This window comes from Tupaia chinensis, unplaced genomic scaffold (assembly GCF_000334495.1).
Source record: "Tupaia chinensis unplaced genomic scaffold, TupChi_1.0 Scaffold000330_1, whole genome shotgun sequence".
Lineage (NCBI taxonomy): Eukaryota > Metazoa > Chordata > Mammalia > Scandentia > Tupaiidae > Tupaia > Tupaia belangeri.
In genome coordinates, this window is record NW_006159824.1 from 271978 (window position 1) to 283193 (window position 11216).

At 59.9% G+C, this 11216-nt stretch overlaps 1 protein-coding gene across 6 annotated transcripts in view; it reads left to right on the top strand.

The window, feature by feature from the left end:
* The window catches only part of PER1 (period circadian regulator 1), a 15571-nt gene extending 5018 nt beyond the window's left edge, over window positions 1-10553 (top strand). For 2 of the 6 annotated variants that reach the window (XM_006151752.3, XM_006151754.3), the window contains exons 2-23: window positions 1521-1929; window positions 2042-2140; window positions 2232-2386; window positions 2484-2605; window positions 2697-2898; window positions 3034-3085; window positions 3252-3394; window positions 3768-3846; window positions 3923-4029; window positions 4197-4350; window positions 4433-4541; window positions 4628-4759; window positions 4993-5098; window positions 5196-5367; window positions 5449-5579; window positions 5797-5976; window positions 6594-6836; window positions 7694-8265; window positions 8695-8881; window positions 9049-9238; window positions 9553-9703; window positions 10066-10553. In XM_006151752.3, the coding sequence (XP_006151814.1) occupies window positions 1655-1929; window positions 2042-2140; window positions 2232-2386; window positions 2484-2605; window positions 2697-2898; window positions 3034-3085; window positions 3252-3394; window positions 3768-3846; window positions 3923-4029; window positions 4197-4350; window positions 4433-4541; window positions 4628-4759; window positions 4993-5098; window positions 5196-5367; window positions 5449-5579; window positions 5797-5976; window positions 6594-6836; window positions 7694-8265; window positions 8695-8881; window positions 9049-9238; window positions 9553-9703; window positions 10066-10344 (3840 nt within the window). In that variant the 5' untranslated portion in view covers window positions 1521-1654 and the 3' untranslated portion in view covers window positions 10345-10553. The other 4 variants (XM_006151756.3, XM_006151757.3, XM_027773141.1 and 1 more) reach the window with 4 other exon arrangements.
* The last annotated feature ends 663 nt before the right edge of the window (window positions 10554-11216 follow it).

Genomic DNA, 11216 nt, shown 5'->3' on the forward strand with positions numbered 1-11216 from the left:
CCTTCCGCTCGGCTGCGGGCTGAAGCGGCAGCTGGCAGGCGGCCGGAGGGCACTCGCGCGGCCAGGTAGGCAACTCCGCGGCAACCCTAAGGCGGGTCTCGGTCCCCGAGCCAGACAGCCGCCACTTCCAACATAAGAGGCCACTTTCTGTCCGAGCGCTCAGACAGCACGATAGTCCTCTTTTTTATCGCCGTCCACCCTCTCCGGACCCAGGTGCTTCTCTCAGCCCTGCATCGGGTGCTCGCACCCCTGACCTGCTCACCTTAACAACAGGTTTGCCCGCCGGACCCAGCCATCGCGGCCCCACCACTGACCCTCGGCGGCGGCCATGCCCCCTGTCTCCTTTTTCAGGGGTCCCCGTGTTTGCTCCAGCGCTAGAACCCTTAGGCTTTCGGCGCTATCCGTCCTCCCCTCTCCAATCCCTGGCCCCACGCCGGCCGTGATGTCAGCTGGCTTCGGGGTGGAACATCCCGTCCCCGGCGCTTGTTTCTGCTGTTGGCCTCGGCCTTCCCTTTTCTCTTGGTGTTCAAAAAATACTCGGGGTAGGAGTGTGGTTGGACTGGGAGTAGGGGAAGAACTGCTGGCTGTTGTGTGTCTCTTGCCTAAGGCTTCGCTTGGGGGGAAGTGGTTAGAAAAGTAAGGGACCGAGAAGAGAGGATTGATTCCCAGGGTTCTTAACGATGGCAGGTGTCGGCTTCGTTCCTGGTGGTCGGAAGTGGGGACATGGGCCAGAGAAAAGCTGTGTTGTCTTGAATGGAATGTCTGGGATCCAAGCAAGAGACAGAGTGGGGGACTTTTGCATGGAGGGCGGTGGAGGTTGTGTTTCGTTCTGGGAAAGCCGGGATCGGCCACTAGAATCCCCGATAAGTTCTCTCTCTTCATACAGCCACTATGCTGGCCGGAGACTGGGGCAATTGTTGGGAGTGGGAGACCCCGGCCGCGCCCACTTGTGTGGGAGTGGACCGTTTCCCCCTTCCGCCAGGAAATGGGGGAGGGGTCGTTCCTCCCACCCTTCTGTGGTCCCTCCAGCAACCGCTGAGCTCAGCGGCTGACGTCGGTTTCCCAGGCGACCGTGGCGGCGGCGGAAGCGCGTGGTGGGGCCGCGCACGACGACGGCGCGCATGTGCAACGGGGGTGGCACCGCCCCCGGATAAAATTAGCCCGGAGGCCTAAATATAGGAGGCGAGCAGCTCTCCCCCTGCTCTGTGGCCTTGGAGTCCCTGGCGGAGTGGGGGTCTGGTAGGAATTGTCCAGTCTGGCCCGGAGTAGTGGTTCTAATCAACTGCCCAAGCTGTAACCCAGGCTGGCAGGGGAAGTGGGGGAAGGCCCAAGATAGCCTTCCTTCACACCTGCCGTGGTCCCCCTCCGGGGGCTGGAAACAAACTTATCTGGGCTCCCTATTCAAAACTCAAGGTCTGGGTCCTGTGGGAGTGGGAACTGACAGGTAGGGTTCCAGTGAAGCCATCAGGGGCTGTGGAGTTAAGTTTTCTCCAGCCCTCCCTCCTGGTTTTTCTCTGTAGGCTCTGGCTGTGACTGAACTTGTCAACCCTCGGAGACTCAGCTCTTCCATCTCAGCCAGGCCTCCAGGCCCCCTTGTGCATCCGTGGTGGCCTCCCCGCCTTCCCTGTTCTCCTGCCCTCCCCATGGCTCAGACATGAGTGGCCCCCTAGAAGGGGCTGATGGGGGAGGGGACCCCAGGCCTGGGGAATCCTTCTGTCCTGGAGGAGTCCCATCCCCTGGGCCCCCACAGCACCGGCCTTGCCCAGGTCCCAGCCTGGCCGATGACACCGACGCCAACAGCAATGGCTCAAGTGGCAATGAGTCCAACGGGCACGAGTCCAGGGGTGCATCTCAGCGGAGCTCACATAGCTCCTCCTCTGGCAATGGCAAGGACTCGGCCCTGCTGGAAACCACTGAGAGCAGCAAGAGGTATGTATGGATGTGTGCTGGGGTCTGGAGTGGTCTCGAAAGGAGGCCGAGCTAGGCAGCCCGTGCTGCTTGCTGGCCACCTCTCATCTTAGGCCTGTTGCTTCTCTCCCAGTACAAACTCTCAGAGCCCATCTCCACCCAGCAGTTCCATTGCCTATAGCCTTCTGAGTGCCAGCTCGGAGCAGGACAATCCGTCCACCAGTGGCTGCAGGTATTTTGGGTGAGGGCTGGGAGAGAAGCCTGGGGGCCTGGGCCGTACTCTGGGCCTAACGTCTTTACTCCTTTCTCTGTGCGCCCTGCAGTAGTGAACAGTCAGCCCGGGCAAGAACCCAGAAAGAGCTCATGACAGCACTTCGAGAGCTTAAGCTTCGACTGCCACCAGAGCGTCGGGGCAAGGGTCGCTCTGGGACCCTGGCCACACTCCAGTATGCACTGGCCTGTGTTAAGCAGGTGCAAGGTGAGTGATTCTTGCTAGGAAAGAATGGCCACGGCCTGGGCTGCTGTGGTGGTGGGGCAGTCTCCTTATAGAATGCCCTGATCCCCCTACCCTGCAGCCAATCAGGAGTACTACCAGCAGTGGAGCCTGGAGGAGGGTGAGCCGTGTGCCATGGATATGTCCACCTACACTTTGGAGGAGCTGGAGCACATCACATCTGAATACACACTTCGCAACCAGGTTTGCCTCAGCCTGGCCTCTGTATCCCTGTGCATCCCCATCCCCACTCCCACAGCTCCTGAATCTGCTCTTGTTCTCATCCTCCTGCCAGGACACTTTCTCTGTGGCTGTCTCCTTCCTGACGGGCCGAATTGTCTACATCTCAGAGCAGGCAGGTGTCCTGCTTCGCTGCAAGCGGGATGTGTTCCGAGGTGCCCGCTTCTCAGAGCTCCTGGCTCCTCAAGATGTGGGCGTCTTCTATGGTTCCACTGCCCCATCTCGCCTGCCCACCTGGGGCACTGGGGCCTCAGCAGGTAAGCTGCCCAGTGCTCGCAGTCCCGCGAAGCTTCTGCCATGAGGGGCCAGGGGACCCAAGCTTTCCCTTGCTGAGCCCTACTTGGCCCAGAGCAGGGCCTGGAGACTGCGCTCACTGCCCTCTTGTATCCCAGGTTCAGGCCTGAAGGACTTCACCCAGGAGAAGTCTGTCTTCTGCCGTATCAGGTAAGTAGGAATGTTTTTTTCTTTTTTCTTTTTCTTTTTACCCCTTCCTCAGTCTTTTCGCTGTTTTTGTTTGTTTGTTTGTTTGCCACATGGGCAATTGTCTTGAGGTGAAAGGGTTGGGTGGCTTTCCACTGGAAATCCCTAATGCACCTGTCTCCCTTGTCAGAGGAGGTCCTGATCGGGATCCAGGGCCTCGGTACCAGCCATTCCGTCTGACCCCCTATGTGACCAAGATCCGGGTCTCAGATGGGGCTCCTGCACAGCCGTGTTGCCTGCTCATCGCTGAGCGCATTCATTCGGGTTATGAAGGTGGGCAGGCTCAGGGCCTAGCCTGGTGGAGGTTGGGAAAAAGGACATTTCTTCTACATTGGGGTGAATGTGGGAGGCATGAGCAAGTCAATTAGGATTGTGGCACAGGACCAGGTGTTACAAAGATGAGGGTTAGAGCCATCTCTAAGGATAGAGTCAAATAGGGGCCCTGAGCTGAGCAGAGGAGGGCAGAGAATGCCTTGGTGATGATCAGTTTTGTTAATGGCGTGAGGCACAAGAATGGCCCAGACCATCTCTGTAGGCCATGGGGCCGGGGGAGAATTGTCAGCCAGCCTGGGCTCTGGGCAGGGTAGAGAGAGAGGAGCTGGCCCTTTCAGGATGGAACCCAGTGGCCACGATTTTTGTGCCTCAGCTCCCCGGATCCCCCCCGACAAGAGGATTTTCACTACACGACACACACCCAGCTGCCTTTTCCAGGATGTGGATGAAAGGTGAGGTCAGGACCTGGAGGAAAGGGCGTGGCTAGCACCGAGGCCATGGCCACTCTGATGCCTCCTCCCGTTTCAGGGCTGCCCCGCTGTTGGGCTACCTGCCCCAGGACCTCCTGGGGGCCCCAGTGCTCCTGTTCCTGCATCCTGAGGACCGACCTCTCATGCTAGCCATCCACAAGAAGAGTGAGTTCTTCCTGACCTGTTTTCTCTTCCCAGCTTTCCCCGGGGCTTAGCAGCTGCCCTTGTGCTTGTCTCTCGGTGTCTCGGTTTCTGGGATCTCCAGTGGGGTGGCCTCCCTCCTACATAGTGCTCCTTCTGCTGACTCCCACCCCATCTCCTATACCCATCAGTTCTGCAGCTGGCAGGTCAGCCCTTTGACCACTCCCCTATCCGGTTCTGTGCCCGGAATGGGGAGTATGTCACCATGGACACCAGCTGGGCTGGCTTCGTGCACCCCTGGAGCCGCAAGGTGGCCTTTGTGCTGGGCCGCCACAAAGTACGCACGTAAGTGGGCTGTGTCCCTGAGCTGGCACTGGGGGTAGGGCAGGGCTGAGGCAGGGCCAGGCTCACTCTTTCTGCCCTGCAGGGCGCCCCTGAATGAAGACGTATTTACCCCTCCGGCCCCCAGCCCAGCTCTGTCCCTGGACCCCGATATCCAGGAGCTCTCCGAGCAGATCCACCGGCTACTGTTGCAGGTAAGAGTGGACAGAGGAAGCTCGTGAAGGGAGGAAGGGTGGGAAGCAGGTTATGGACATCTCACTTGTCCCTCTCCTTGCCACAGCCTGTGCACAGCCCCAGCCCCTCCGGGCTCTGTGGGGTCGGCCCTGTGACGTCCCCAGGCCCTCTCCACAGTCCTGGCTCCTCTAGTGATAGCAATGGGGGTGATGCCGAAGGCCCTGGGCCTCCTGCTCCGGTGAGTGACCCTCTCCTATCTCAGCCCTCTAGTCACTTCTCCTGTCTTCCTTGGAGTCATCATTGCCTGTCCCAGAGCTTTGCTCGGTCCTCCCTTTTCCTCCTCCCTGCCATTCCTTCATGCCCTCTTCCTGAGACCTCTCTGCCTCCCTGCTGGGATCTTCTTTATCGTGCACGTGACCCCCATGCCAGCCAGCTCCCCAGTGCTGCCCACTGCTCTGCTGTGCCCCACAGGTGACTTTCCAGCAGATCTGTAAGGATGTGCATCTGGTGAAGCACCAGGGGCAGCAGCTGTTTATCGAGTCTCGGGCCCGGCCCTCTGCCCGGTCCCACCTCCCTGGTGAGTTGGTGATGACGTGGGAGTGTGTGCAGAGTAAGACCTGGGGCTCCCCTGACCTCCACCCCAACCCATTTACCTTTTCGTCTCTTTGCTCCAGCTGCAGGCACATTCAAGGCCAAGGCCCTTCCTTGCCAGTCCCCAGACCCAGAGCTGGAGGTGGCTCCTGCTCCAAGCCAGGCCCCGCTAACCTCGGCCCCTGAAGAGGGTGAGAGGAAAGAAGCTTCCAGCTGCTCCTACCAGCAGATTAATTGCCTAGACAGCATCCTCAGGTGAGGACCGCCTGCACCTTCTGCCCTGTGGGCCCTGCCCACCAGGCCTTGCCCTTATGCCTCTGCTGCATCCATCTCCAGGTACCTGGAGAGCTGCAACATCCCTAGCACCACGAAGCGGAAGTGTGCCTCCTCTTCTTCCTACACCGCCTCCTCAGCCTCTGACGATGACAAGCAGCGAACGGGTTCAGTCCCTCTGGGGGCCAAGAAAGGTAAAGCCCCAGCGTGTGCCCTATCTCCGCTGCCCATTCTGGCCTGATGGCCCTGTGTCTGCCTTTGAAGCCCCTGTCTTGCTGTGCCCTGCCCTCCCCCCAGCTCCCAATCTGCAGATTCCTCCCTGTCAACCATCCCTCCCGCATCTCCCTGGGATCGCCTCTCCTGATATCTGGTGGGGGCCCGGGTGGTAACTGGCGCCATCTCTCCGCACAGATCCGTCGTCAGCAGTGCTGCCTGGGGAGGGGGCCACCCCGCGGAAGGAGCCAGTGGTGGGAGGCACTCTGAGCCCGCTCACCCTGGCCAATAAGGCAGAGAGCGTGGTGTCCGTCACCAGTCAGTGTAGCTTCAGCTCCACCATCGTCCATGTGGGAGACAAGAAGCCCCCGGAGTCGGGTATGGGTTTGGAGTTGGGCAGTTTCTGGGCTCCACTTGGGCCCCCAGCCAGGGCTCCGTCCTACCTCACATCCCTTCCAGGCTTAATGGAGAGAAGGAGGCCTCCCTCTGAGCCTGGGGCCGCTGCTTGTGGTTCTCCACCCCTGCCTGCTTTGCCCCACCCCATTCTGCCCCATGTGTTTTTATCTGCCAGTTGTACCTCATTTTGGGGTGGGTGGGTTCAGCCCTCAGGTGCTAACCACAGTGGGTCTGATGGCGGGGGTTAAAGACTCCTGCAGGGTCTTTGGATTTTGGCCTAGAAAACATGTGGTGGGCTTCCCTAGAAAATGTGGTGGGCTTCCCTTCCAACAAGAGTTGTGAAGGTATTGTTATAGGGGGTGTCCTGGCAGGGCAGTGGCCACTGGAAGGGACTGAGCATTGTTGTCCTCCTGGGACACCTCACATGGAGAGAGGCGCTCAGAGCTAGATTTTGGCAGGGAGGCGGCCAGGAGATACACACAGGGCTCAGGCTTGGCCATGGGGTGGACCCAGGGGTATAGGCCAGGGAGGGTATGGTGTGGCTGTGGGTGACCCTCAAGGTGATTCTCATGACCTTTCCCTCATCTCACCTTCCTCAGACATCACCATGATGGAGGACCTGCCTGGCCCAGCCCCAGGCCCAGCCCCCAGCCCGGCCCCCAGCCCCACAGTAGCCCCTGACCCAGCCCCAGATGCCTACCGCCCAGTGGGCCTGACCAAGGCCGTGCTGTCCCTGCACACACAGAAGGAAGAGCAAGCCTTCCTCAGCCGCTTCCGAGACTTCGGCAGGCTGCGTGGACTTGATGGCTCCTCCACGGCCCCCTCGGCCCCTGGCGAGCGAGGTAGCCACCCAGGCCTCCCAAGCCTGCCCTCTGCCCGGTCTAGGACCAGACTGTTGGGGGGTCTTGAGGGGAGATGTTCCTGCTCTGGGGCCCCAGGCTGGTGCCACCTCCACCACCAGGGCCCTGCCTAGGGACAGGCCCCTCGCTAGCCTCTCCCCACTAGGTGGGGGTTCCAGGCTGCAGCCAGAGGAGGGCAGCCTGGGGGGCTGGCACTGAGACAGGCAGGCGGAGGTGCTCTGCTCCAGGTAAGCTACTTCAGGCCTCGCCTCGGGGCAGGGGCAGCACGGATGCCCACTTCAGACTCCATTGTCACCAATTAAGAGATCTGTGTATTCTCTGGGATGATTCGGGGTGGACTGGGCTTCAAGGGCAGGTGGAAAGCAGCACCCCCAGGTGCCTGAGGAAGGCCCCCGTGGCGGATGCAGGACTCAGCACCGGGCTTTGCCGTCCACCTCTTTGCTCCGTTGTGAGCTAGGCAGAGCACGGCCTGGATGGCAGGAGGAGCGCCCCGGCTGGCAGTGCCTGCGGGATTTGGGCAGATGGACCGGAGCCCGTTCGTCCATGGACCCACCCACCCTGCCTCCTCCCATCCGCCAGCGTGCCTCTGTCTTCTGCACAGCCCCAGCCTGACCCTCATGTAACCTAATCTTGCCCTGGTTCCTTTCAATAAACCCCCCTGTCCCTGCCTCCTGTGATTCTTCCCTCTAGGTGCCCCTCATCCCTCCTGTTCAGGGTGGGCCGAGCAGCTCTTTGGGGCTTTGCCTGCCCTCTCCCTGGTCAGAGTGTCAGGGGCTTGGGGGTGGCAGGGGTACTCACCCCATGGTGAGGCCATTGCTAACCCTGGTCTCTCCCCACAGGCTGCCACCATGGCCCCGCACCCCCTGGCCGCCGACACCACTGCCGATCCAAAGCCAAACGCTCACGCCACCACCAGATCCCCCGGGCCGACACCCCGTGTTATGTCTCCCACCCCTCACCCGTGCCGCCTTCTGCCCCCTGGCCACCCCCACCAGCTACCACCCCCTTCCCTGCTGTGGGCTCCCAGCCTCTTCCCCCAGCCCCTACATCTGTGCCCCCTGCTGCTTTCCCTGCCCCCCTGGTAACCCCAATGGTGGCCTTGGTACTCCCTAATTATCTGTTCCCTACCCCATCCAGCTATCCTTATGGGGTACCCCAGCCCCCTGCAGAAGGGCCTCCTACCCCTGCCTCCTATTCGCCTTCTCCGTCCCTGCCTCCTCTGCCCCCCAGTCCCCCTCACCACCCAGACTCTCCACTATTCAACTCGAGATGTAGCTCCCCGCTCCAGCTCAATCTGCTGCAGCTTGAGGAGCCCCCCCGTGCTGAGGGGGGTGCCATTGCAGGTGGCCCTGGGAGCAATGCTGGGCCCCCACCTCCCAATGAGGAGGCTGCTGAGCCAGAGGCCAGACTGGTGAGCACCAACGCCCCGAATCATCCTCGCAGCCCCAGGCAGCCCTCAGCCCCTGCTCCCTTCTGCCCTGCACTGCTTGGTGCCCTCTGCCAGTTGGCATCACAGTCTCCAGGAGATGGGGGGGGACCCCCCCCCCACTGACTTTCTGAATGAGGCAAAAACTGGCTCCCTTCTCTGCAAAGGGACTATCCTGTCTGTGTGACAGGTGGCAAGGACAACCCAAAACCTTTGAGAGTGCATCTGCCACTTGGAAAGGGCCCAGCGGCACATCCCTCCTCTTTGCCAGTTCTCTCATCCTGGCCTCACTGCCACGGTGTGGGGTGCAGAGACCACTTGAGTTGGATGTACCTCCCTACCCACCCCCCCAAACAAGTAGTGGTTGAAGGAAAGCCTAGGTGCTGATTCCCTCCCTGTCCCCAACTCCTCCAGGTGGAGGTAACTGAGTCCTCCAACCAGGATGCGCTGTCCGGCTCCAGTGACCTGCTGGAGCTGCTGCTGCAAGAGGACTCTCGCTCTGGCACAGGCTCTGCAGCTTCGGGCTCCCTGGGCTCTGGCTTGGGCTCTGGGTCTGGTTCCGGCTCCCATGAAGGGGGCAGCACGTCAGCCAGCATCACCCGTGAGTGGCCACCCTCCAGTCCCTCCCTGGGTAGGATGGTGACAGGAGTTGGGAGGCCAGGCCCCATCTTGGCAGAGTGTCCCAAGGTCAGGGGGCTGGACATGTGAGGTCCTAGGAGTGGGAATGTGGGCCAGCCTGACTCCATGGGCCTGCCCCCCACTTCACAGGCAGCAGCCAGAGCAGCCACACAAGCAAGTACTTTGGCAGCATCGACTCCTCCGAGGCTGAGGCTGGGGCTGCTCGGGCCAGGGCTGAGCCCGGAGACCAGGTCATTAAGTACGTGCTCCAGGATCCCATCTGGCTGCTCATGGCCAATGCTGACCAGCGTGTCATGATGACCTACCAGGTGCCCTCCAGGTGAGCAGTTCCTGAGGTTGTAGGGAGGCACACCCACGCTAACTTCCCAGCTAATGTGGGTTTTCTTTTCTGGGGCTGGCTCTGCCCTGGAGTTTCACATCTTACCTCTGTCCCTGGGAGCCCTATCATTAGTTCCTGCCAAGGGCAGGGTTCCTAGTCCTGGAAGCCAGGAGCTCCCAACACTGGCTCAGGGGAGGAGCCTGAGGCAATGGGGAGTGGAGAGTTGTGGTAGAGAAGGCCCTGGGAGCCTCACGGGTCCTGACCCTGGTCCCAGATCCCAGCCTTGGCCTTTTTTCAACCCTTTCCTTGGGCAGGGACATGGCGTCAGTGCTGAAGCAGGACCGGGAGCGACTTCGGGCCATGCAGAAGCAGCAGCCACGGTTCTCAGAGGACCAGCGGCGGGAGCTGGGTGCAGTGCACTCCTGGGTCCGGAAGGGCCAACTGCCTCGGGCCCTCGATGTGGTGGTGAGAGGAAAGGCTGAGCAGGGCTCAGGCCAGGGCAGAGGAGAAAAAATTGAGCTCAGTTTCGGGGGTTAGAGGCTAAGGGCTGATCTCAGTGTCCTCAGATTAATTCTGAAGGATGTTAATTACACAAAGTTTGCTGCCGGATCACGTAGTAGTAAACCACACAGGTACAATAGTGGGGTCTAGGTAGAGTATACCAAGCACTCTCCAACCTTCTTGGACCCCAGGTACATCTGTGTGGATGAGTGTTTCTTGGGAGTACATGTTGGGAGGCACCACTGAGCTGGGATGGGCAGCTGGGCTGGCACATTAGCAGTGAGGACCCTGTCTGACTCACTTCTTATTCCCTTTCTCCCTTCAAGGCCTGTGTGGATTGCGGTAGCAGTGCCCAAGACCCCGGCCACCCTGATGACCCGCTCTTCTCCGAGCTGGATGGCCTGGGGCTGGAGCCCATGGAGGAGGGTGGAGGCGAGGGTGGCAGTGGTGGTAGTGGCAATGGTGAGGGTGAGGGTAGTGATGAAGCCCGGGTCCAGGTTGGGGCTAAGGTCTCAAGCTCTCAGGACTTGGCCATGGAAGAGGAGGACCAAGGTGAGAGCTCCTCCAGTCCAGTCTTACTCACCATAGAAAATGGTACCAGCTAGACTCCATTTTGGGGCCACCAGTGGGACTTCACGAGAGGCTTCCATCTCTCATGTCTCAATTCTCAGAACTCAGATGTGGCTGGACCAACCAAGAGGAAACTGCCCCAGCTTCTCCCATCATAGGGGGCCGGACCCCCATCACCAGCCCAGGATCCAGGGGCTGCTTCTGGCCTCTTAGGGAACAGAGAGTGAAACTCCTCAGCCTAGCCAGAGGAGTGTCACCTACATCCCTGGTGAGGAAGTCCTCTCTCCTGGACGAGGTTGCTTACAAGCTGCTGAAGTGGTCTCCAAGTCCCAGCTGAGCCTGAGTCCCAGTCCCCGGGCGTTGGGGCTGCACTTATTTATTGGGGGAGAAGACTCTCTCCCACCTCCTCCCGGGATGGGAGGAGGAAAGCCTGAGGCCCAAGCAGGACCCAGGGATATGAACCCCTAGCTGCTCCAGGGTAGGGGAGGTTGGTGGACCATGGAGTCCCTGGTGCTGCCCCTTAGGTGGGACCCAGGCGTTCTCAGCTGTACCCTCTACCAATGGCATTTGTGTTTTTGATATTGTGTCTGTTATTACTTTTTTAATACAAAAAGAAAAATGAAAAAACAACTTTGTGGAATGAAATTTGTGGTTTGGGTGAGGGGAGCTCATTGAGGGTGGTGTGGCCTGCTCCCAGGAAGGTTGTAATGAAGTGGGCGGTTCCATTTCCAGACAGCCTCACTCTTGTCCCATGTCCTTTCCATAGAAAGGCCATGCTGAATTCACTAAATCAGTACCTTAACTCAGACTGCTCTCACCTCCATCATTACTTCCACGGGTTGTCCTGGGAAGGCAAGTAAGGCAACTTGTGACTAGGGTTTGAAGGGGAGCTCCAAGGCTGTAGGCA